Consider the following 23,684-nt stretch of genomic DNA (forward strand, 5'->3'; position numbering starts at 1 on the left):
GTTGTGTTATTGCTTCATCTTCTGGGTTCCTATAGCACTTTATTTCTTTAAATGGTTAATCTAAACATATCACATTATATTTTGTACAATTATACATATTTATTTTTTCTTCCTAAACTTTGCCTTCCTTATTCATTTTTATATATCCCCAGTAGGCACATGGCTAGAAACTCAACAAATGTTAACTTGAATAGACTATTCTAAATTAGATAAACAACAGATTCAAAGTTTAATTAATAACAAATGGATTTATTATCAGGTAACTTCATTTGTGTTTATGGTAAATAATTCTCATTTTAATGCCATATGTCTGGCTATTTATTACATCATGAATGAGATATTTAAAAAATCCCTCAATCTAAGCTGCTTTGGTTAATTACAGATAGTATCATAACTATCTAATTACCATAAAATGGTGTTCTGAAATAGAACAAAGGAACCATTGATAAAATATTATCCTGTAGACCTAGTTAAGACTAGTTTAAAATAGCTAATCCAGAGCACTAAAAATGAAGGCAAGAACATAATAAACCCTGAGGAATATGCAACCTAAACCTGATTTAAATATTTGGTCTAAAGGCAAGGAATCATTGAAAGGTATGAGTACTGGCATTCAAACACTCACTTCCTCCTTTTCTTACAAACTTTTAAAAGCAAAATTTCTTTAATACTATTTCCTAATGTTTTCAACCTTCTGAAGACGAAAAGGCCCAATCATTTATTATTCAGAGTTAGACCAGGTTGGCTCTGTAAAGGGTCAATTTTAACCAATTTCATACCTGTCGTTCATAATTCTAATTGATTTCTAGTTGTCAATTTACACAGAGAGTTAAACTAGAAAAATTTACATAAATTCTCACAGGCCTAGGGAAACTATTACTTCAAAAATATCATTAACAGATAAGGACAGAAAAATAGGTTGTCATGAAAAATGTTGCCATGGTTCAGTGGAATTTATCATCTTTTTCACTTTCACTCAAACCTCCTCGGCCACCTTCATTCATTAAGTTGACCAGATGTTGCCTCCTGTCTTACCAACAATACAGAAGCCCTCAGATTTGACCTCACCTCTACCTCAGCACAAGTTATGATCCCATCCATCCCTTCGTCCAGCCCTCCAATCACGAAGGAAAATGTATCTAGCCCTTCCACCTCTCCCTCTTCCTGTGCTATAGACCCCAAGCCCTCAAGATTATCATGAATCTTCCTCCTCTCCATCCGTTGGTCAGAACAGAGAGGTCTGACAGTGAGGCATGAGGTGCCTTCCTGAGTGCTCTGTGTTCTGTATGTTGAATTGAGTGGTGGTTTCAAAGATCTATATACATGTACAAATTACTTGAGCTGTACACTTATGGTTGTGTACTTCACTCAATGTAAATTACATTTTAATTAGAAAAAACACCTCCCTCCATTGGTGATTTACTCTTTCTGGTATCATTAACCCTTTTCCTCTGCAGATCCTTTCTATTATTTAAACTTGCTCAAGCTTCTGCCAAGTTAAAAAACAGAAAACAAAAAACAAGAACAACTTCCCTCAACCCACATTCCTCATTATTTACCACCTTTGCTCCCTCCCCTCTTTCAAAAGTCAAGCTCCTTCAGAGAGTTTCATATATTCATTGTCTCCTCTTCCTGCCTTCCAACTGTTCCTCAACTCACTGAAATCTGGCTTCTTCCCCCACCACTCCACTCAACTAATACTCTTCTCCTCAAGGTTAACAATAACTGTGCTGTTGTTAATCTAATGGTTATTTTTTTAGTACTGTCTTATTTTACATGTGGACCACTCGTCTCAAATGTCCCTGACACTAAACTCTGTTTTGTTCCTACCTCTGGTCATTCTTTTATGGCTCCCCCTCCTCTAACAATCCCTTCCATGTCCGTGCTTTTCAGGGATTGCATCCTCAGTCATCTTCCCCCTTCTTTATTACACCCTTGGATGAGCTCTGCCACAGTCGTCTTCAATAACCATCACAACACACTGATGACATCCAAACTGGCCTCTAGATAGCTCTGGATATCCAACTGCTGCCTAGAAATCTGAAGCTCATCCCAAACTGAACTCATTATAATTCCTACTTAAATTTCCTCCTTCTAATCTTCCTGTCTTAATGAATGAACACCATTATCAACCAAGCTGTCCAAATCAGGTATCTGGTAGTAACTCATGACTCATTCTTTACGTCAAAGATTCGGCAGAGAATACAAGCACTCAAGAAACTCCAGCTAACATGATGTTCCCGCTGTCACTACCACCAGACTGGCTCTCTGACTGTGGGAGACGTCTGCTCTAAAGCTGGAAGCAGTCTACACCCTTTCTTCCTCTACTTCTTTAGGATGTGTCTTTCTCATTAAACCATAAACTCACTAAGAGCAGAGACTGTCTTGTTCACTATATCCCTAGCCTATCATAGCTCCCAACAAGTATTTGCTGAAACAAATAAAAGATATAACCAAAAATATAAGCTCTTGACCAAACAGATCTAGGCTACACTGCTTCACTCTTGGACACTACCTCATCATCACCAAGTAGAAGAGGAGGAACAGCAGGGCAGAAGACTATGGACTCAAGCTCCTCAGCTGAGGAGCAGCTGTGGCACTGTCAGTGTGGCAATGGCAACAGAAGGAATATGTAGCTGGGGATTGTCTTGAGCATCTGAATAGATGGTTCTGGTAAACCCTATTCCAAGTATCATTAAACATTTGCTACCTAACTGATAAAATACACCAAAGTGGTGACAGTGCAGGTTAAAAAAGAAAACAGACACTGGCTAGGTATTCTAAGTAATACTGCCTTTATTTACTAAGAAGAAAACTGAAGCCAGGATTAAAATCGAAGTCGGTATGCTTCTAAAGCCTGTATTCTTTCCAGTAAATCACATAGCTCTGTCAAATGCTATTCCCTGCATCTTCTCTTATTCATTCATTTTACATCATTTGTGATTATACAATAAAAATCTTTCTGTTCCAAGGAACAAGGGTCTGTATCTGATTAGAGCTACAGAACTTAACTCCTTCAACTCTTTTAATGGTTGCCAGAAAATAACCAGCTCCCCCAAATTTCATTGGTAATTTATTAAAATAACAAAATAGCACCTTTTATGACATAAAGCAGTATGGCAGAGTGGAAAGAACACTGGATTTGGAAATCAAAAGACATGTACTTGCACTCCACATTGGCAGTGTGCTGCTGACAGTTACAACTTGTGTTAAGTCTTCCTACCTAGAATATGGCAGTAATAATAACTGTCCTATGCAGCTCTGTGGTATGTCATAAGAACCAAATGAGGTAATGCTTAAGGTATATTTTTAAAATGGTAAATCACTATATAATAGTATACTCAATATTATCATAGAAAGTAATATAGTACATTGCATTCAGCTTATTCATGAGAAAAAAAGATTTTGTTTCCTACCTGTATTATATCCCCAGAATTAAAACTCATTTCGTCATGGTTCCTTGCTTCAAAGCAATATAATGCTCTGTAATTTACCAAAGCACCGGCTGGCTCACCTAAAGAGAAGATAATTGTCATTATCTGCTTCTTTCATATATACACATCTTTGCTATGACTCAATAAAGAGCTTGAAAAGAAAAAAACTGGGCATCAAACAGTATCATGAAAATCCATTTAATATAGGCTTGTTAGAATTTAAATATTTTCAATAGTCACAGAATCAATATAAAAACAAACAAGGATATTCGTCTTAAGTAGGAGTCAGTAAAACAAAGAGATGGCTTGCAGGGTGTGCCACGCGCATGGATGAAGGAAGGTGGGGTGGTAATTGTCAAGTGGAGGGAGACTAAGTTCCAAGAGGCTTAATTTGATCTGCAAAGGTCAGAATATCACAGGGAAGAAGAGCACAAAAGGGAGGTCACAGACAGAAGGTTAGTCAGTAAACAGGGTTGACTACAGATGTATCAGTACGGTTCTAAAAAAAAAAAACAGTACAAGAGTTCACAAGTGTACTTGACAATAGATATTTTCCTTTGCTCATTTGTAGAATAAATGCTTTAACTTAGAAAAATTTCAACACATTGTATCATTAATAAGGATTCAAAGGTTTGTGCATTCAGAAAAAATACAATAATATTTAAAGTATTTTAGAAATGCACTCTGGGGTGTATCAAAAACAATGTATATCTTCTGAGAAAATTTCAGTGTGCAAAGACTTAAAACTTTACTGTTGCTTCATTAAAATAAACAGTTTAGCTACACTGGTGGAATAAAATATTTTAAACTATTTACTTCAATTATGAAAACTGTGCCAGGGTTTATGCACTGTTAGTGAGGCCTATCTTCTTTTCTTTGTGTCGCTTTAAGATTTCTACCCTCAGTCTGTTTTTTTTTTTTTTTTCCTCAGTTTGTTTTAATAAACCCACGAACTTCTCATCCAAGTTTAATTTAGGAAAAGGTCTTTTCTGACTCTTAAGGATTAGCATTCATTTTAATTTTCTTCTTTTTTTGAACCTCATCAGAGTCTATTTTTTTCTTTTCACTTTTGTTGCTGTTTCAGAAAAATCAAATCAATTATTTTCATCCTTATCCTTACTTTGTTTCTCCTCAGCTTTCCACTCCACTTCTTGAACTTTTTCTTGTGTTTTTTCTTCTTGGAGTCGCTTTTGTTTTTCTTCTTCCTCCTTTCTAAGATTTTCTTTCCATAAGTTTTCTTTTCCTTGTTTTGCTTTCCTTTACATGAAAGAAAAAGAGTTTGCATAATGTCCTAACTTTTTCTTATGCAAAATAAAAATGTAATAGAAGATCTTGTTCCTGACAAACTAAAGAAAAATTACACATTTCTTATATGTTTAAATATAATCTTAGGGACTTCTCTGGTGGCGCAGTGGTTGAGAATCTGCCTGCCATTGCAGGGGACACAGGTTTGAGCCTTGGGCCAGGAAGATCCCACATGCAGCGGAGCAACTAAGCCCGTGCACCACAACTACTGAGCCCATGGGTCACAACTACTGAAGCCGTGCACCCTAGAGCCTGTGCGTCACAACTACTGAGCCCATGCACCACAACCACTGAAACCTGCGTGCTCTAGGGCCCACATGTTGCAACTACTGAGCCCATGTGCTGCAACTACTGAAGCCCGTGCGCCTACAGCCTGTGCTCCGCAACAAGAGAAGTCATGGCAATGAGAAGCCTGCACACCGCAACAAAGAGTAGCCCCTGCTCGCCACAACTAGAGAAAGCCCGCGTGCAGCAATGAAGACCCAACACAGCCAAAAACAACAAAATTAAAAAAAAAATACAATCTTATATAGTTATATATTTATTATATATAGCAAAGACATATTAGTAGGGGGGTGTGGAGAAACCATGGGGGTCAGGGCTGAAGGGGAAAACCAATTGATCAATCAATTAATCAAGAGAGAAACTAAGCACAAGTAGATGAGCTAGGGAGTATGACTAACAATTTCTCACACTCTCAAATTTCTTCCTGCCAGCCAACCTCCCAAACCCAAGAAAAAAAGTGGAAAAAAACTGTAATGGAACTGTTCAGAAAACGAATCTAAAAATTATATCTAAATTTCCTTCCCTTGTCTCCAGATTCTTCACAAGGACTGCTGTCAAACTCTTATTCCCACTATCCTAGCTAATCCCTGTTTTCAGGATTGAGTCATTGCTGTGAAAATAGGAAATGCTGCTGGACAGATTATCTACTTCTTATATTATCACTTAAAAGTCTTTTTCATTTGTTAGATTTTAGATAATAGAGCATTTTTCCTCTATAGGTCCATACTTCTGTACATGTTTCTATGACATTTGATATAGCTGCAGCTTGGTTTCTAGCTGGTCAAGATGGTCTAAGATCAGCTTAGTTGTTTTAGTATTAGAATTAATGCTCACTGGAGTTCTTCTTGCATATACTTTTTATGATCTTACTGGAGGCAGAGCAGTCACCACTAATTAGCACCTTCTTCAAGTCTCAGCACACATTATCAGGGGCTATTGTGACTGGATGCATCCCTAGGATTTGGGGGCATCTTTGCCCCAACAAGGTGAAAGTCTTGGCTTAATTCCATATCTCTATTCCTATAATTCCTGGAGGAATTTGGAAATCCTGGATAATTCCAAAAACTGTACACCCACTCAGTCATGAACCCTTCCTCCTCATCCCCCAAATGTCTTATACTTCATACTCCTGGTTCATTATCCCACAACTAACTTCTTCTCAACCCTTTGCAAATCCTCCTACACCCTCTATCACTTTGCAGAGTGCTTTCTCTAGCACTTTCTGTAACTGACATCCAGCTCTCCTTTGAGAGGCATGCTTCTCTTGCAGTCCTTAAGCAATTCCGACCAATATTCCCTTTCCCAGTTCTCAGTAACTTTCCCTGACACTCTCCCATGCCTAGGATGACCCAACCTACCTTTATTTAAATTCCCATAGCATTATAAACACCACTATCAGAGTACCTGCCACATATTTACTGGGATAAAGGCTAGAGAGTTAAGAGAATAAAAAATTAAATTTTGGTAAAGTTTCTATGTGCGTGTTTGTGGATGAGAAACTGGTCCACGGCCAGAAGATGCTTCAGAAGTTGGACAAAGAGGCCACATCTACAATGTGAAAACCTGACTATTACCAATAGCTTGGGACGAGAAGGCAACATACCTGAGCAAATGGCCAAGAAATCAAGATGTAGTACTAAGACCCAGTTCTGGACCAATTCTACATGTTCTGATTTCTTCCCTCTACTAAAGCAGGATAATGTGCAAGGACAATGAATAAATGAAAATGTGTATTACTAATACGGTCTGTTGGCCTGAAAGGAATTGTGAGCAATGATGGAGAGATATCAAGATACGTGCATGTGTAAACAGAAAATTCTTACTAGCACATGACAGTCTCCATCTCTGTCAATCAAGAAGATTATTTACTACTAATGAATGAATGAATAAAAGTTGTTTTATTTGAGGATGCTCTTCAGAAGACTTAAAATAATATTTGTGGAACATTCTGAATGTGACTAATTTGATTTATTTTGATGATTTATTTTGATGTCTGTCAATTTCTTTGACAACTACTCATTTTACTTTTTAGAAATGGTCTTATTATATCTAAGGGAGAGCCCAAAATGAATAAATTCAAATAGAAAAGAAAAAAAAAGAAAATTCTAACACAGAGACTGCACCGCACAGTTCCCTTGTGCAATGTTAAGTGGCACAAGTTAGGTGGCAAATAAAAGCCTTAATTTGAACTTTACTGTCTCCACGTCTATATTATTCTGGGATCTCTTGTTAGGGAATCACAAAAGTAGGGGTCTTAGAATAAAGAATATTATAGCTATTTGTTTAGCTGTCTGACTCTCCTACTAGAATTATGAGAAATCTAGGGGCAAGGAGTAACCCAGAGACTACCTGCATCGCAGTCAACAGTGACCACTCAGTAAAAATGTGTTTAAGTGGTTATTCTAAAGCCATTAAGAAAAGAGGCCTGCTATATGGTAATGTGTCTTTCTTGCCTTCCCAGTAACTATTAGCTCTTTCATAGACATTATTGTCTACTCTTCTCCAGGGCAAAGAAATGTTGGTTTATTGATATTTGTTCACTAATTATAATAATTTCTGACACTAGAGAACTTGGGAGAAACATAGGAACATATTAGAAATAGAATCTTACCGATAGAAAAAAAAAATCATGCAAAGTCTCTAAATGAATGGTTCTAAGCTTCAGATACCACAACTGTGTCACTTTTCCTTGCTATAAATGTAGGCAGTTGATATAGCTCAGATATATACAAAGAAGCCTGCATCAACATGGCATTTCTACACTCAGTATTACACTCTATAAAATTAAGTACTTGGTTTTTATGATTTTTCAGGAAACGGTAATGGATTTATTATTGAGAGAGAGAAATAATGAGTGCTTATTACCTGCAAAACATTATACTTGGTTCTTTAGTTTTATTTAATTCTGAGTTACTTATGAGGTATGCATTAATGTTTCTATTTTTCAGATGGAAAAACTGAGGTTCCAAAAGGTAAAGTGACTTAACCAAGATCATCCAGATAGTAAGTGGTAGATCAAGAATTCTAAATCAGGTCTGACTCAAAAGTCTGTATTTTTCACTAATGGAACATAAAATTGGTTACTGTAAACTCAGTCCACAAAAGAAGGACTGAACTTCTAAAATTTAGAATCTAATTAGCATCTTAGGATAATCATTTTATTCCCCTTAATTTTTCATAGTCTAACTAAAAATATGGGCAACAAAATTAGAATTCTAATAGCAATATAGTATAATAAATGTATCAACTATATTACCTTGTAGCCTCGTCTTCTAGTTTCTTTTTCTGTATTAGCTCTAATCTTTTTCTTTCAATTTCCCTCAGCTTGTCACGTTTGATCTTATAAAGTTGTTCAAGGGCTAACTGCTGTGTATTGTAGCTTTCTCTCAGTTCCTAAGGAGAAAATAAGAAGTTAACGTGGCATTGATTTAAATACTTTTGTCTTATGCAAAAATGTGGCAACTGCATTAAAAGATAAAAATCATAAAGCAAGTTTAACTAAAGTAAAAAGATTAAAAGTCTTAAAAAATCCAGATGATTGAAAAATTCTTGAAAACAGTAAGTATTTAAGGTATGTGGCCAATGAGGACAAATGCATGTTAAAATCATCTGCTTTTATATTAATTCATTTCTAAGGAACACAGAATCTTTCACAAGCTAATTCTTTGATTTGGTACTTCCTTTTCAATAAAAAAGCAATCTATTAAAAATACAGGGAAACAATTTGCTTATTCTAACATTTGAAGAGGAATTTTGCTCAGTCATATTTTTGACACATGTAGTTTAACCAAGTCACCCATAACTTTTACCCAGTAAAATAGTGAACTAAACACAGAAGCAATTATTCAATAATTTAATAATTATTCAATAATTTAATTTAAATAATATATTAAATAATAACTAAAAATGGAAAAGATAATGTCTACCTAAAACCATGACTAGAATGGGCCAAAATAATGAAAAATATTCCAAAGAGGGATTAAAATAAACAATTGTTTACTGAGCATCTAGCTCTGTGCAAAGTGCTATAAAGATTCACAGCGATCCAATCCAAGGCCGTCTTGACTCCCAAGTCCATAGTCCTTGTCTTCAAAGAGTTCAGTCTCAAAGTAAAGTGCCAAAATCTGGGATACAGGTAAGTGTCTTCGCAGAAACTTGTGACTATCTGTTCAGCATTTCCTTTCCCTCTTCTGCTAACTGCACCCTTCCTCCTTTTGGGAAGCTGATTTACCCCCCAATCCCACCCTTCTATATGGTTTTGATGAGTCTGTCAGATTCAGTGCTCCTAACTCCCACCCAAGTGTGGTCACTGGATCTAAACAATCACAGCACCTCACCTCCCTGGCAAGAATGACTGGTTCAAAGGATGTGCACATGATCCAGGCTGGGCCACAAGCCCTTCCCGGGATTCAGATATATTGAAGAGGGGAGAAAGAAGTCTTTCCTTCACTAAACTCATTAAAATGGGATAAGGTAAACCTGGAACTGCCCCACTTCCCAGTGAGGCCATCAGGGGTAGGAATGAAGTCAAAACAGGAAAGAGAGAAGCAAAGATTAGAGATAGAGTTGGAGAGAGAGGGAGTGCTGGGGGAACCAAATCTCCAACTTCATTCCTGTGTCTAGGAACTGCCCTGTCTACTGATTCAGTCAATGGTCTTAGTACTCTTGCAATAACCACTCTTTTCAGCTTAACTATTTTGAACTGAATTTCTTTTACTTGGAATCTATAGAATCCTGAACAAGGGAGTAGAAAAAGCCTGGGATAAGGAAGAGGAAAAAAAACCAAAAAACAAAGAAACTCCCACAAAAACCTAAAGTAAACAAAAGAGACTTCATGGCAAAGGTGGGAGCTTCAACAACATTTAGATAGAATTTTTTGGTAAAAGATGTCTTGGGGCATCTATCTACATACAAAAACAAAACTCCAAACCACAAACAAATGAAAACAACCTAAGCTCTACTTCTTAATATTTTATAGATGAACCCTTTTAACTTGATTGAAATGGTAGATCTAATCTAAGTAAATGTGGTATCCAGAGACTATGCCCAAAATGTCTAAGATCAAGACTTGCAGCTTAAGACAACAAGAATACAAATACTACATTCATAGCAAAGTTTTCACAGATCTCAGCTTCTGTAGTTCTCTTTGTTGCACCTTTGTCTAAACTCTATTGATGGGACTTCCTGGCGGTCCAGTGGTTAAGACTTCGCCTTCCAATGCAGGGGGTGCAGGTTCGATCCCTGGTCAGGGAGCTAAGATCCCACATGCCTCGCGGCCAAAAAACCAAAACATAAAACAGAAGCAATACTGTAACAAATCAATAAAGACTTTAAAAATGGTCCACATCAAAAAAAATCGTTTAAAAAAAAAACCAAACAACTCTATTGAAAAGCGGAAGGCTACAATGGTTACAATCTGTGGAGAAGCAGTGTGGTTTAGTGATAAGGGCACATGGAGCACTGGTCTGGAATAAGAATGCCAAGGTCTGAATCAGGTTCTATCTGTGACTAGCTGAGTAATCTTAGGAAAGTTACTTAACAGTCTCCTCATCGTAAAATGGGGTTAATTATAGTACATGCCTCATAACACTGCTATGAGGACTGAATGGGTTAATACACATAAAGTGCTTACAATAGGGCAGGGCACATAGTAAGTCCTCAGTAAATATTAGCTATATTACTGGCTGAAGTCATAAACAGAATTATAAGTTTAAAAGGAGAGTGAAGAGGAGTCAAATTAATGTCTGATCTTAATATGGCTCTAAGGTTAGCCCTCTAACTTGTCCTTTAAAATACTGTTCCAAGTCTTCCTTCATTAGCCCATTGCTCCAGTGTGTGAATTAACGAGCTTCCTTGTGCTCCCCAAGACATTCTGTGCATTCCCCTATCACAGGCAGCGTCTTCTGACTGTATGACTGTCTCCACTGGAGTGAGTTTCTTGACAACAGGACTGCCTTTCATCAAGGTATCCCCACCCAAGAGAGAGCCTAGTACAGTGTAGTTATTTAATTAGTATTTACTGGATGAATGAAAATACATAAACCATAGTCTATGCATATTAATACAATTTGAAGAGCACCACAGGGCTTCTCAAAAACATTTCCTCTGCCTGACTTACAATGATCCTAGAAATTCTTATCATTAGACTCACTCCTCTGAGTTAAGTCATGCTTCCAGGAGGTCCTGGTTAAATCTATCAGTTAACTATCACTTTGCTGTACAGCAGAAATTAACACAACACTGTAAATCAACTATACTTCAATTAAAAAAAAAACTATCAGTTAACTGAAAAGAAGTAAACAATCTGCACTTAACGAAAAGAACTGTACTCCATCTTAACGGAATAACAGATCATTCTTTTCAGGTTAAGGAAGTTCTCTTCCATTCCTAATATGCTAATAACTTTTTCATTTTTTCATCATGAATAGATGTTAAATTTTATCAAATACCTTTTCTGCATTTAGTGAGATAAGCATACTATTTTTCTCCTTTAATCTGTTTATATGGCAAATTACAGTCAACAGTTTTACATGTCAAATCATCTTTGCATGGCTAAGATAAATCCAACTTGGTCATAATGGAGTATCCCTTCTTATAAATTTCCACATTCAACTTTTCAATATTCTTTAGAATTTTTGCCTCTATGCTAAATTGGTCTATAATGATCCTTCCTCATACTATTCTTATCAAATTTTGAGGTTTATGATAGTTTCATACAATAAGTTGGGAATATTCCCTCTTCTACATTTTGAAACAGATGTATAAGACTGGAGTTATTTATTCCTTCAGTAAAATTCTGGGTCTGGATTCTCTTTTAGAGAAGATTTTAAACTATGGAATTAAAATATTTTGTGACAATAGAGCTACCTAAATATTTTATTTTTCTTGAGCCAGTTTCAGCAAATTCTGATTTGCTCATTTCACCTACGTTTTCATATTTACGTGCAAAATTTTTCGTAATAGTCCCTTCTCTTTTATTGTTTGCAATGTATTTAGTTATAGCTCTTTTTCACTCCTTTATTTTTATTTTGTCTTTAAATTAAGTCTTGCCAAAGGTCTGATAATTTTATTAATCTATAAAGAGAGTCAAATTTTGGCTTTCTTGATTCTCTGTATTAAATATCTGTGTTCTGTTTCACTAATTTCCTTCTACTTTTTTCCCTTTATTATGCTAGTCTTTTTCTAGCTTCTTAAGTTGAACACTTAGCTTATAAATTTTCATCTTTTTAACAAAAATATAACCATTGAAGGTCAAATCCTGACTCTCTGGGTTGAATTTCTGCTTGCTATCTTTGTGCAACTTCATTTACTCCTATGTGAAATGTGAACCAATAATAGGACCCACCTCAATGGGTTAATATTAAGGATTAAATAAATTAATATAAGTAAAACATTTAGAACAGTGCCAGTCACAGATAAAGCCTTTAATAAATCCTATTATTAGTATATCTTATGAATTAGAAAATAGTTATTGACTCCTGATATGGAATATGGGGAATCTGCTCATTTACACTATCCCCCTATCTCCTCTCCATCTTCCAGTGTTTGTTATAATTTAAAAATATACTTATTCTATTTCATTTTCATAAACATTTGACATTTTGCAACATAATTTTTCTCCAAGTTTTTATTTTGAAAACTTTCAGATCTACAAAAAATTTGACCAAGTTGAAGACGCTGATGCTTTCACCCCAGAACTTCATCATTATTCTATGTAACTACGGTGTCAATGTCAGTAACAAACTAAAGAAATTTAATAGTGACATAATAATCTTAATACAGAATTCATATTCAAAAGATGTTACCTCCCAATAGTGTAAATATTGACCTTAATAACAGCCTTTTTTTGGCTCCATAATCCAATCAAGGACCATACATTTCATTTCATCATTGTAAGATTTCCTCCATCTTTTATGAGATTCACATTTTTAGAGTGTGGGTTAGTCAGCTATTTTACAGACCAAACCACAATTTGAGTTTGTCTAATTATTTCCTTACACTTACACAGATGAAATATTTTTGGCAAAAATAGTATAGAAGTGATGTGTCTTAAAAAAAAAAAAAGAAGTGATGTGTCTTTTTCAGCGCATCATATCAGGAGACACATAATGTCAGCTTCTGCCATTTGGGTAATGTTAAATTTGACTGCTTGGTTGAGGATGGCTTACCAGTTTCTGGCCTGAGTATTTTCTTTGCTCTTCATTGCCATTTCTAGATGATTATTTCTTCTTACTCTTACAAACTCCATCTTTTTCTGAGGCTCAGAATAACATCCAGCAGTACCACCCTCCCATTCCCCTTTATTGTCATCTATGGATCACCTGGTCACTGATCCTCATTCATTCATTTTCATTATTCTTCCAGTCTTTGACATCAATGTAGATGACCCCATCAAAACCTCAACTCAGACTGATCTCCTCAAACACAGGGAGGGGGAAGTGTAACCCTGGACGAAGTGAGAGAGTGGCATGGACATATATACACTACCAAATGTAAAACAGATAGCTAGTGGGAAGCAGCCACATGGCACAGGGAGATCCGCTTGGTGCTTTGTGTCCACCAAGAGGGGTGGGATAGGGAGGTGGGAGGGAGACGCAAGACGGAGAAGAAATGGGGATATACGTATAGCTGATTCATGTTGTTATACAGCAGAAACTAACACACCATCGTAAAGCAATTATACTCCAATAAAGATGTTAAAAAAAAAAAGGTAGGGATTGAAATAGTAACCTGGGAAATATCAGTTAAGTAACAACTAAGAGCATGTGGTTTATTTGATGCTGAGTTGAAAACTGTAAGAACTGGTGTCCAGGGTGCTGACAGGACTTGGGCAGCTCTGCTAAGTCATTCTAAGTGACCAGAAACTATGAATTCAAAAGCATTCTCAATGTTCATTCTTGGGGCTAAACATATGTATTTCAGCACACTGGAGGAAAATTTTCCAAGTGAATATTATACAGATAAGAAGGCTTAATTATCCCTTGGCACTGTTCCTTTCCTGCCTCAGAATTATTGAAAAAAATACTGAAAAACACAAATAGGATTTATGCAAATGTAAGTATCTGACAACAGATCTTCTGTATAGATAGTTTTATAAAACATAATTATTAAAAAGTGTATATGGTTTAAGAAGGTTATAAAGTTTAAGAGCATCACAGTAGGAGGATTATAACTTTCTATTGTGATAAAATCCATCGACAAACACATGGAAGAATGCTCAACATCACTAATCATTAGAGAAATGCAAATCAAAACTACAATGAGATATCATCTCACACCAGTCAGAATGGCCATCATCAAAAAATCTAGAAACAATAAATGCTGGAGAGGGTGTGGAGAAAAGGGAACACTCTTGCACTGTTGGTGGGAATGTAAATTGATACAGCCACTGTGGAGAACAGTATGGAGGTTCCATAAAAATCTACAAATAGAACTACCATATGACCCAGCAATCCCCTACTGGGCATATACCCTGAGAAAACCATAATTCAAAAAGAGTCATGTACCAAAATGTTCATTGCAGCTCTATTTACAATAGCCCGGAGATGGAAACAACCTAAGTGTCCATCATCGGATGAATGGATAAAGAAGATGTGGCACATATATACAATGGAATATTACTCAGCCATAAAAAGAAACGAAATTGAGCTATTTGTAATGAGGTGGATAGACCTAGAGTCTGTCATACAGAGTGAAGTAAGTCAGAAAGAGAGAGACAAATACCGTATGCTCACACATATACATGGAATTTAAGAAAAAAAAATGTCATGAAGAAGCTAGGGGTAAAACAGGAATAAAGACACAGACCTACTAGAGAATGGACTTGAGGATATGGGGAGGGGGAAGGGTAAGCTGTGACAAAGCGAGAGAGACATAGACATATATACACTACCAAACGTAAGGTAGATAGCTAGTGGGAAGCAGCCGCATAGCACAGGGAGATCTCAGCTTGGTGCTTTGTGACCGCCTGGAGGGGTGGGATAGGGAGGGTGGGAGGGAGGGAGATGCAAGAGGGAAGAGATATGGGGACAAATGTATATATATAATTGATTCATTTTGTTGTAAAGCAGAAACTAACACACCATTGTAAAGCAATTATACTCCAATAAAGATGTTAAAAAAATAAAAATAAAATAAAATAAATAAATAAAATAAAATCCATCGAAAATAAAACTTCTCATTTTAACTAAAAAAAGAGAAAACAAAACAACTGATCTCAACAATGATTTTTTTTACTCCATTTAATCCCTCATTTGCATTATTATACCCTGAATCTTGTCATCATCAAAAAGAGAACTACCACTGATCAGTATCCCATTTTCCAAACATAAGTTCTTATCCTTCAAGCTTTTCTTATATATGGTACATCCATTTCAACAGGTTTCCAACCTCACTGAGACCTCCATTCTGTTGACCCCATCATCCTCTCTTTTTTCATCAGCACCCCTTCCTCTCTTCATATCCCTTCATGTCCAGTACCTATTTCAGAGTTCATGTTTATCACAGTTACTGTGTTAAGATCTGTAGCTCCCTTGTTCCTCCCTCTCTGCCCATGTCTATTAAAACCTCAAACCCGTATGAATCTATTAACCTATGTCATCATCCTTTTCCATGCTTACACATAAACAGCTGAACTTTGGTGGGGGAAAAAAAAGACACAATTAGGCCTGCTGTTTTCAATTTAAATTCATGAACTCCAACTTCAAATAGGCATTCAACATTGCTCAGGACACCTACTGTTTTCCTCTACTAAGCTTGCACTCCCCACCCCCACTAAGATGTGTATTTCATGCCTACTTTTCACTCCTGAAATTCCCCAATCTTCCATTCATTCTTTTCACTACCAGCCAATAATCTTGCCTCATTAAGCCAGACTGGAATTCCCTCATCTTTCCATCTCAAAAGCAATAAAACTTCTTCCATCTGCATTCATCTCCTTCTAGTCTAGTTTGAGTTATTTCATGTCCTCAACCACCTATGAAGACTCTTTGTAATGATCTAACTTGCTTCTGATTTTAGGTTTTGAAGCTATCAACTTCCTACTCTCTACCAACAAATTTAGCTGACTTCACACCTATCTAATCCCCATATGTTACACTGGAAGTATTCTTCTTCTCTTGTCCTTCAATCTATGCTCCAGATTATATCTTAGTCTGCTTCCTTGGGACTTTGCTCCATCAATTATCACTACTTTATACGGTCAATCTCAATCTCTCACTTTCCTCCTCCTTCCCTTCCTCTCTCTTCTACTTTTCTTTCTTCCTTTTCTTGAATTTAAAAAATAGCCTTTACTTAAAAGAATAAATTATATGGAATCAGAAGTTTTCCTAAAACCTGGGATACATGGTTTTCTGCTGTTTTTTGACTAATTTCTTTCTACTTTTTTCTCATAAACTCTACATACCAATACTAACTCTAAATGCTGTATATTTTCTGACTGAGAATATTCAAAACCATTCATTCATTCAACAAGTGTGTATTGCCATACATGATGTTCCATGCACTGTTCTAGGTGCTGGGAATTCAGCAACTAAATATTTGGCTTGAGCCTGGCAATCATCTTTAAGACACTGAGATGGATAAGGTTAGTTACCTAAAAAGCTTAATTTTCTCCATTCCCATTCTCCGGTCCTAACAGAAACTATCCATTCCTCATGTATCCATATGCTGCACAAAAAGGTGATACCACTTTCAAGGGTGGTCCTAATTATTCTTTTATTTTTCAACTTTATTAAAGTATAATTGGTAAATAAAAACTGTATATATTTAAGGTATACAATTTGCTGCTTCAATACACATATACACTGTGAAATGATCACCATAATCAAGCTAATTAACATATTCATTTCCTCATAGTTACCATTCCCTCCTTCCCCCCCCACCCCGCTCCCTCTCTTCTTCTCTCCCCGCTTTCTTTCTTTCCCCTTTCTTTCCATTCTTTCCTCCCTCCCTCCCTCTCTCCCTCCCTCCCTTCCTTCCTTCCTTCCTTCCTTTCCTTCCTCTCTCTCTTTCTGTGGGAGAATGTTTAAGATATATACTCTTAACAATACTGTATTGTATAGTTGAAATTTTCTAATTATAGTCACCATGCTGTGCAGTGGGTTTCACAACTTATCCATCTTACATAACTGAAACTTTGTATCCTTTGTCATCTTTCTTAAACAAACAAAGTTTTCCTCATGCTCTCTTCACTCTCCTAAAGAGTTGTTTACACGCACTCCACCCCTCCTCAGCTCCCATTCATTCCTGATCTGCTGCAATCCAGCCTCTGCTGGTCACTCAACTGAGATGGCACTTTCAGAAAGGTCTTCAAAGGTCTCCTTGTTGACAATTCAATGGATACTTTTCAGTACTAAGTTAACTGACTGCTCTGTATCATTTCCAATGACTACAGAAAGCCTCTTTTCTTGCTTTCTGTAACAATAGTCAGTCTCCTGACCACTCTGACAGTATAGGTTTCATTCCCTTTTACATTCCTAAATTGCCTCTGATGAAACCTCAACAAGCAGTGAAAGGTTGGAAGGCAGGAAGCAGAAGGAAGAAAGGAAAACAAGAGGCAAGAATAATCTGCTAGCCTGTGGAGAATCAAATGCTAACTCGAAGCATCAGACTTCTGTGTGTGAGTACAGTCCACAAACATCATCAAACTGCACTGTATACGTGAAGAAACACCTAGGTTTACATTTCTGTGTGATCTGCAGCAAAAGTTCTAAGACCAGATAATCTGGCCATTCATGCTATAACCATAAAGGAAAGGATGATACCATCTTTCCAACTGCCCTACCTTTGCTTAGGTAACAAATGAGCTCTACTTATGTTCTCGTCTTCACTGTGTATATATATGTAATTGCCCCACTGCCATCCATTTTAGTACTGAGTAGAATACAGTCAAAAATCTACTAGGGTCAGCAAGTGGTAAATATAAAGCAACTTTCTTTAGACTAAATTAAAATAGGAATTCATTGAATGTTTTAAATATTCTTTGTGCTATCTATACATGACAAAGTGAACTATTTGTTTATAAATATGATTTAAACATTTTTATCTGTGGTGCAAGGGTATCTAAATATGAGGCCTGATAACTAGACAGAACTAAAGCTGCACCTGCATTATTTGTTCTTTAAGATTTTTCTTAAAGAAAAATCTTATAGCAGTATTAGGAAGCAGCCTGATATATACGTGACATAACCTTGCACTAGATTTCAGAAGGTATAAGTTTTATTTTAAACAATAATTTCAGTGATATGGGTAAATAATTTAATCTCACATTCCCTTAGTTTCCCTTTTAATTGAATGAGTAATCATCCCATCAGTTAGCCCAACTCACAGGGATGCTGTACGGGAACCAGGAAATATTTCTCAGTGTCCTGGGCTCCTCATGAGAAAGGTTACTCTGGGCAACCCTAGTGATTCCTAGCATTAGACTCAAACAGGCAGTGAGACAGCAGAAGGATATTTAAGCAAGCAGAAAAAAAAATGTCTATACTGTATATGTTATTTCAAACAAGGATATTTAGATAAATGCAAAGAATAGTCTAGTTTTTTAAAAAAGAAAACAGTAAAGTAACTCAAAGAAAAGGAGCTAGATATTAGAAAATAACCTTAAGTAAGAGGAAGAGGTTGTTGAGACAGCTTAGCAGAGACAAAAGGCACTGAAGAACAGAGTCATCCATATTCCCACACTGTAAGATAAGGCAGATAAAAAGCCAATTAAACTATGTACAGATTTAAAAAATAATAATGTAGGGAAGATAACTTGGCTGGTTTGTCTATCAACGACAAATTATTTGGTTTTCTTTAAATTTTTTTTCTACAGAATATATGCTTGGGTAGAATGTATTATTAACATTATTCACCTCAAACTTCCCTTTCTTAACTGAAGCCACCATGGTTTCTTTTACCATTCTGTTTACTCTATGGTTGGTGTAACATTACTCTAGATAAGTCAGCAAAATGAAAGTCACATGAAGAGACAGAGAGCTGCCTGAAAAGCTCTGTAATACATTATGCTCTAAAAACTTCATGCTTCATTAGCAAGGGAGTAACTGAAACTAGTCCCAAATTTTAATCATATGCCATTACTCTGGTTGCTAGCTTTTAATATTTTCTTTCACAGGCATGGCTTCAGTATACAACTAACACTGAACAGAATGATAAGCATATGGTATACGTTTTGGACATCTGTTCTGCCACTGCAGCAAATAATGAATCATGAATCTACTTTTCATGCAAAATTTTTAGTGCCAAATTATGCTTTGGATTTCATTGGTTATGGCATTATTTCACAAAGGTTAATTAAATTGTAAAAAAAAAAAAAAAGAATTTAGTGTGTTAAAAGAGCCTCTACAACCTGGACTATTTAAAATTTTCCATATTTCCCATTTTCAAATTTGCCTAAGATCATTCTGGCTGAGATCTAATACTGACAAATCTAATCTAATCTAATCCTAATCCTGACAAAGGTAATTGTTTTTTAAATGTATAGATGCGGGCTTCCCTGGTGGCGCAGTGGTTGAGAGTCCGCCTGCTGATGCAGGGGACACGGGTTCGTGCCCCGGTCCGGGAAGATCCCACATGCTGCGGAGCGGCTGGGCCTGTGAGCCATGGCCGCTGAGCCTGTGCTCCACAACGGGAGAGGCCACAACAGTGAGAGGCCCGCGTACCGCAAAAAAAAAAAAAAAAAAAAAAAAGAAAATGTATAGATGCCAATAAAAACAGTCATCAAAAACTGGAAACTATGGTAAATTATAAGTTTATTTATACAACTCAATGTTTATAATACACAGAGAACATTAAAAACAATCCTGCAATTCTGGTATAGCACAAATTATAAAATAAATTATGAAATGTGTACTACATATAACAATAATAGCTTCAGTTATTTATTCAATTAAATCAAAATAAGGAAGGTAGAAGGCAGCTAACTAAAAATGAATATAATAGAAGATAAATACCTTTAGTTGATTGTTAAATGAATCCATTTCTGATAGCTTAGATGCAGTTTCTTTTTCAAGAGCATCTAATTGTTCTTTAAGTCTTTGGCATAATTCTTCCTTTTCTAATGATTTTTTATGAAGTAAACCGACTCCTAAATCTGAAAGACAAACATCATACAGTTTACATTTGGTAGAAGTTTCTGTCATTACCAGTAATTAACATTTACTGTCTGGTCAAATTGGTATAACTAGAGAGCCAAAGGCTATACACACATAAGGTGGATCAACTCAAGGGAAAAAACAATCAGCAGTCATTTCCCTTTTTCGGATCATATCTTGGAAGATCCTCATGTGGAAATGTTATAAGCATTGGTTCTGTACTCAAAAGTACTAGAACTTGAAGTGACGCTCCATTTTGGGTAAGCTGCTTCACCAATCTGATCCATAGGCTCTCCTATTCAATGGGCCTTATATCACCCACCTCATATATGAGGTGATGATATAAAGGCCATTAGTACAGAGTCTGGCCCATAGTAAATACTCAATTAATAGCACCTATTGTTAAAGTAGCTTTCTATTTATTCTCAGTGCTACCAAGAATAGGGGAATATTCACTACAAGGACTCAATAAATATTACTAACTGGATCATTCAGTGGTATTATTTTAGGAGGTAGGAACAGAGAGCTTCATTTTATATGACCTTTTCTTACACATTTAGGCAAGGATGAAAAAACTGGATGGAAATATATGATACAGATTACATTTCAATAAATTAAGATAGCAATCTCACCATCTATTTAAATACAGCTGACCCTTGAACAACAATTGGAGGGTGGCCCTCTGCTCTGTTGAAAATCTAAGTATAACTTGCAGTTGGCCCTCAGCATACGTGGGTGCAGTTCCTCCATATCCCCAGTTCTAAGTCCTTGGATTCAACAACCACGGATCTGTGTAGTACTGTAGTATTTACTTATTGAAAAAAATCTGCACAGAAGCGGACCTGTGCAGTTCAAACCCACGTTGTTCAACGGTCAACTGCACATATTTTAAAACATTATTGTATTTTTTAAAGTACAGAAATCTAGTACAAAATTCAAATAAAATGAAGCATATAGAGTAAAAAGTAAAAAAGTCTCCCTTCATCTCAACTCCTACCCCCCTCTTAGGTACTTAATATGTGCATATTCAGCATTTCCATGGGGCTTTAATGGGATCACGCTGTCTACACTGCTTGGCAACTTGTTTTAAATTTAATAACACATCTCACCATTAAAGACATCTAGATCTAGTTCATTCTTTAAAATTGCTCCCTGGTAGTCCACATTATGGGTATTCCGTAATTTATGTAACGATTCCCTTTTTGATTGCCATTTAGGTTGTTTCTGATTTTCTACTATTAAATAAAAATGCTGCCATAAACATACTTGTATGTACATTTTAACACACACAAGGAGGTATTTTAAAAGGCTAGGAGGTGAAAGAATTGCTATGTAAAAGGATGTGCACACTTTAAATTTGGACAGAAACTGCCAAACCGCCCTTCCAAAAAGCTGTACCAGTAACAATGACACCAAATTACCTGTTTCTGCATATCCCTATCACCAGATACTATCACTCTTCTTTCTTTTTTTTTTAAACATCTTTATTGGAGTATAATTGCTTTACGATGGTGTGTTAGTTTCTGCTGTATAACAACATGAATCAGCTATACATATATCCCCATTTCTCCTCCGTCTTGCGTCTCCCTCCCACCCTCCCTATCCCACCCCTTTTGGTGGACACAAAGCACCAAGCAGATCTCCCTGTGCCATGCAGCTGCTTCCCACTAGCCATCTATTTTACATTTGGTAGTGTATATATGTCCATGCCACTCTCTCACTTCATCCCAGCTTACCCTTCCCCCTCCCCGTGTCCTCAAGTCCATTCTCTACATCTGCATCTGCGTCTTTATTCCTGTCCTGCCCCTAGGTTCTTCAGAACCATTTTTTTTTAGATTCCATATATATATGTGTTAGCATACAGTATTTGTTTTTCTCTTTCTGACTTACTTCACTCTGTATGAGACTCTGGGTCCACCTACCTCACTACAAATAACTCAATTTCATTTCTTTTTATGGCTGAGTAATATCCCATTGTATATATGTGCCACATCTTCTTTATCCATTCATCTGCTGATGGACACTTAGGTTGCTTCCATGTCCTGGCTATTGTAAATAGAGCTGCAGTAAACACTGGTACATGACTCTTTTTGAATTATGGTTTTCTCAGGGTATATGCCCAGTAGTAGGATTGCTGGGTCGTATGGTAATTTTATTTTTAGTTTTTTAAGGAACCTCCATACTGTTCTCCATAGTGGCTGTATCAATCTGCATTCCCACCAACAGTGCAAGAGGGTTCCCTTTTCTTCACACCCTCTCCAACATTTATTGTTTGTAGATTTTTTTTTTTTTTTTTTTGCGGTACACAGACCTCTCACTGTTGTGGCCTCTCCTGTTGCGGAGCACAGGCTCTGGACGCGCAGGCCCAGTGGCCCGTGCGCGGCATGTGGGATCTTCCCGGACCAGGGCACGAACCCATGTCCCCCGCATCGGCAGGTGGACTCTCAACCACTGCGCCACCAGGGAAGCCCTGTTTGTAGATTTTTTGATGATGGCCATTCTGACCAGTGTGAGGTGATACCTCATTGTAGTTTTGATTCGCATTTCTCTAATATTAGTGATGTTGAGCATCCCTTCATGTGTTTGTTGGCAATCTGTGTATCTTCTTTGGAGAAATGTCTGTTTAGGTCTTCTGCCCATTTCTGGATTGAGTTGTTTGTTTTTTTGATATTGAGCTGCAGGAGCTGCTTGTGAATTTTGGAGATTGTATCACTCAGTTTTCATTTTTGCCAACTGGCAAAAAAATTCTTACTGTCACTTTAATTTGTATTTTCTTGACAACTACTGAAATTAGATAAACATCTATTTATATGGCCACCTACTTACATTTATCAGCCATCATCTTGAATTGTCTCGTCTCAACCTTTGCTGGCTTTTTCCTCCTATTGGCTTGTCTTAGTTTCTGATTTGTAGAAGCTCTAAATTCTTGTTGTATCATACATATTTCAATTTTTTTTTTTTTTTACTGTTTATGACATCTTTCATCATGAAAAAGTTTTTCATTTTTATTTCATCAAAAACTATTTTCCTTCATAGCTCTATGTATTGTTTGAAGAGACTTTTCTGACACCAAGATTATAAAAATGTTTTCCTCTGTAACATTTTTTTCTAGAGTTATATTTTATGTTTAGCCTCCCACTTTACCTAGAATTTATATCTGCATAAAGTGAGGTAAAGAGCTTCTTCACCCCCCTTTCAACTATCCCTCAAATCACTTAATGAAGAGATAGTAACTATCGAAAGCCCATCCCTTCCCCACTGATGTTAAATGCCAACTTTATCTAATCCTAAATTGCCATATATATATATATATATATATATATATATATATATATATATATGCTTGTTTCTAGACTCTCTATTTAGTTCCAGTGTTCTGTTTCTATTTTGGATCAATAATACATTATTTTAGGTACTATACCTTTTCATAACTCATGTTTCGGTATATGATAGGGCTAGACTCCTCCCCCCACCAATGTTTTTTCTTTTTAAGTCTTGGCTCATGTTGTGTATTTTCTCTTCTAGGTTAATTTGTGAATTATCTGTCAATTTTCATTTAAGGAAA

The 23,684-nt window shown here is 36.4% G+C and overlaps 1 protein-coding gene across 10 annotated transcripts in view; it reads right to left on the reverse strand.

Annotated features, from left to right (window-relative positions):
* ITSN2 (intersectin 2) overlaps positions 1 to 23,684 on the reverse strand; it is a 173,313-nt gene that overhangs the window by 81,381 nt on the left and 68,248 nt on the right. For all 10 annotated transcript variants that reach the window (XM_032652403.1, XM_032652396.1, XM_032652398.1 and 7 more), the window contains 4 exons: positions 19,979 to 20,118; positions 8,281 to 8,417; positions 4,555 to 4,691; positions 3,417 to 3,514 (listed from right to left, as the gene is read on the reverse strand). In XM_032652403.1, coding sequence (XP_032508294.1) covers positions 3,417 to 3,514; positions 4,555 to 4,691; positions 8,281 to 8,417; positions 19,979 to 20,118 — 512 coding nt within the window. The remainder of the gene's footprint in view (positions 1 to 3,416; positions 3,515 to 4,554; positions 4,692 to 8,280; positions 8,418 to 19,978; positions 20,119 to 23,684) is intronic.

Source organism: Phocoena sinus, chromosome 13 (assembly GCF_008692025.1).
Source record: "Phocoena sinus isolate mPhoSin1 chromosome 13, mPhoSin1.pri, whole genome shotgun sequence".
In the NCBI taxonomy this organism is placed as follows: Eukaryota; Metazoa; Chordata; class Mammalia; order Artiodactyla; family Phocoenidae; genus Phocoena; species Phocoena sinus.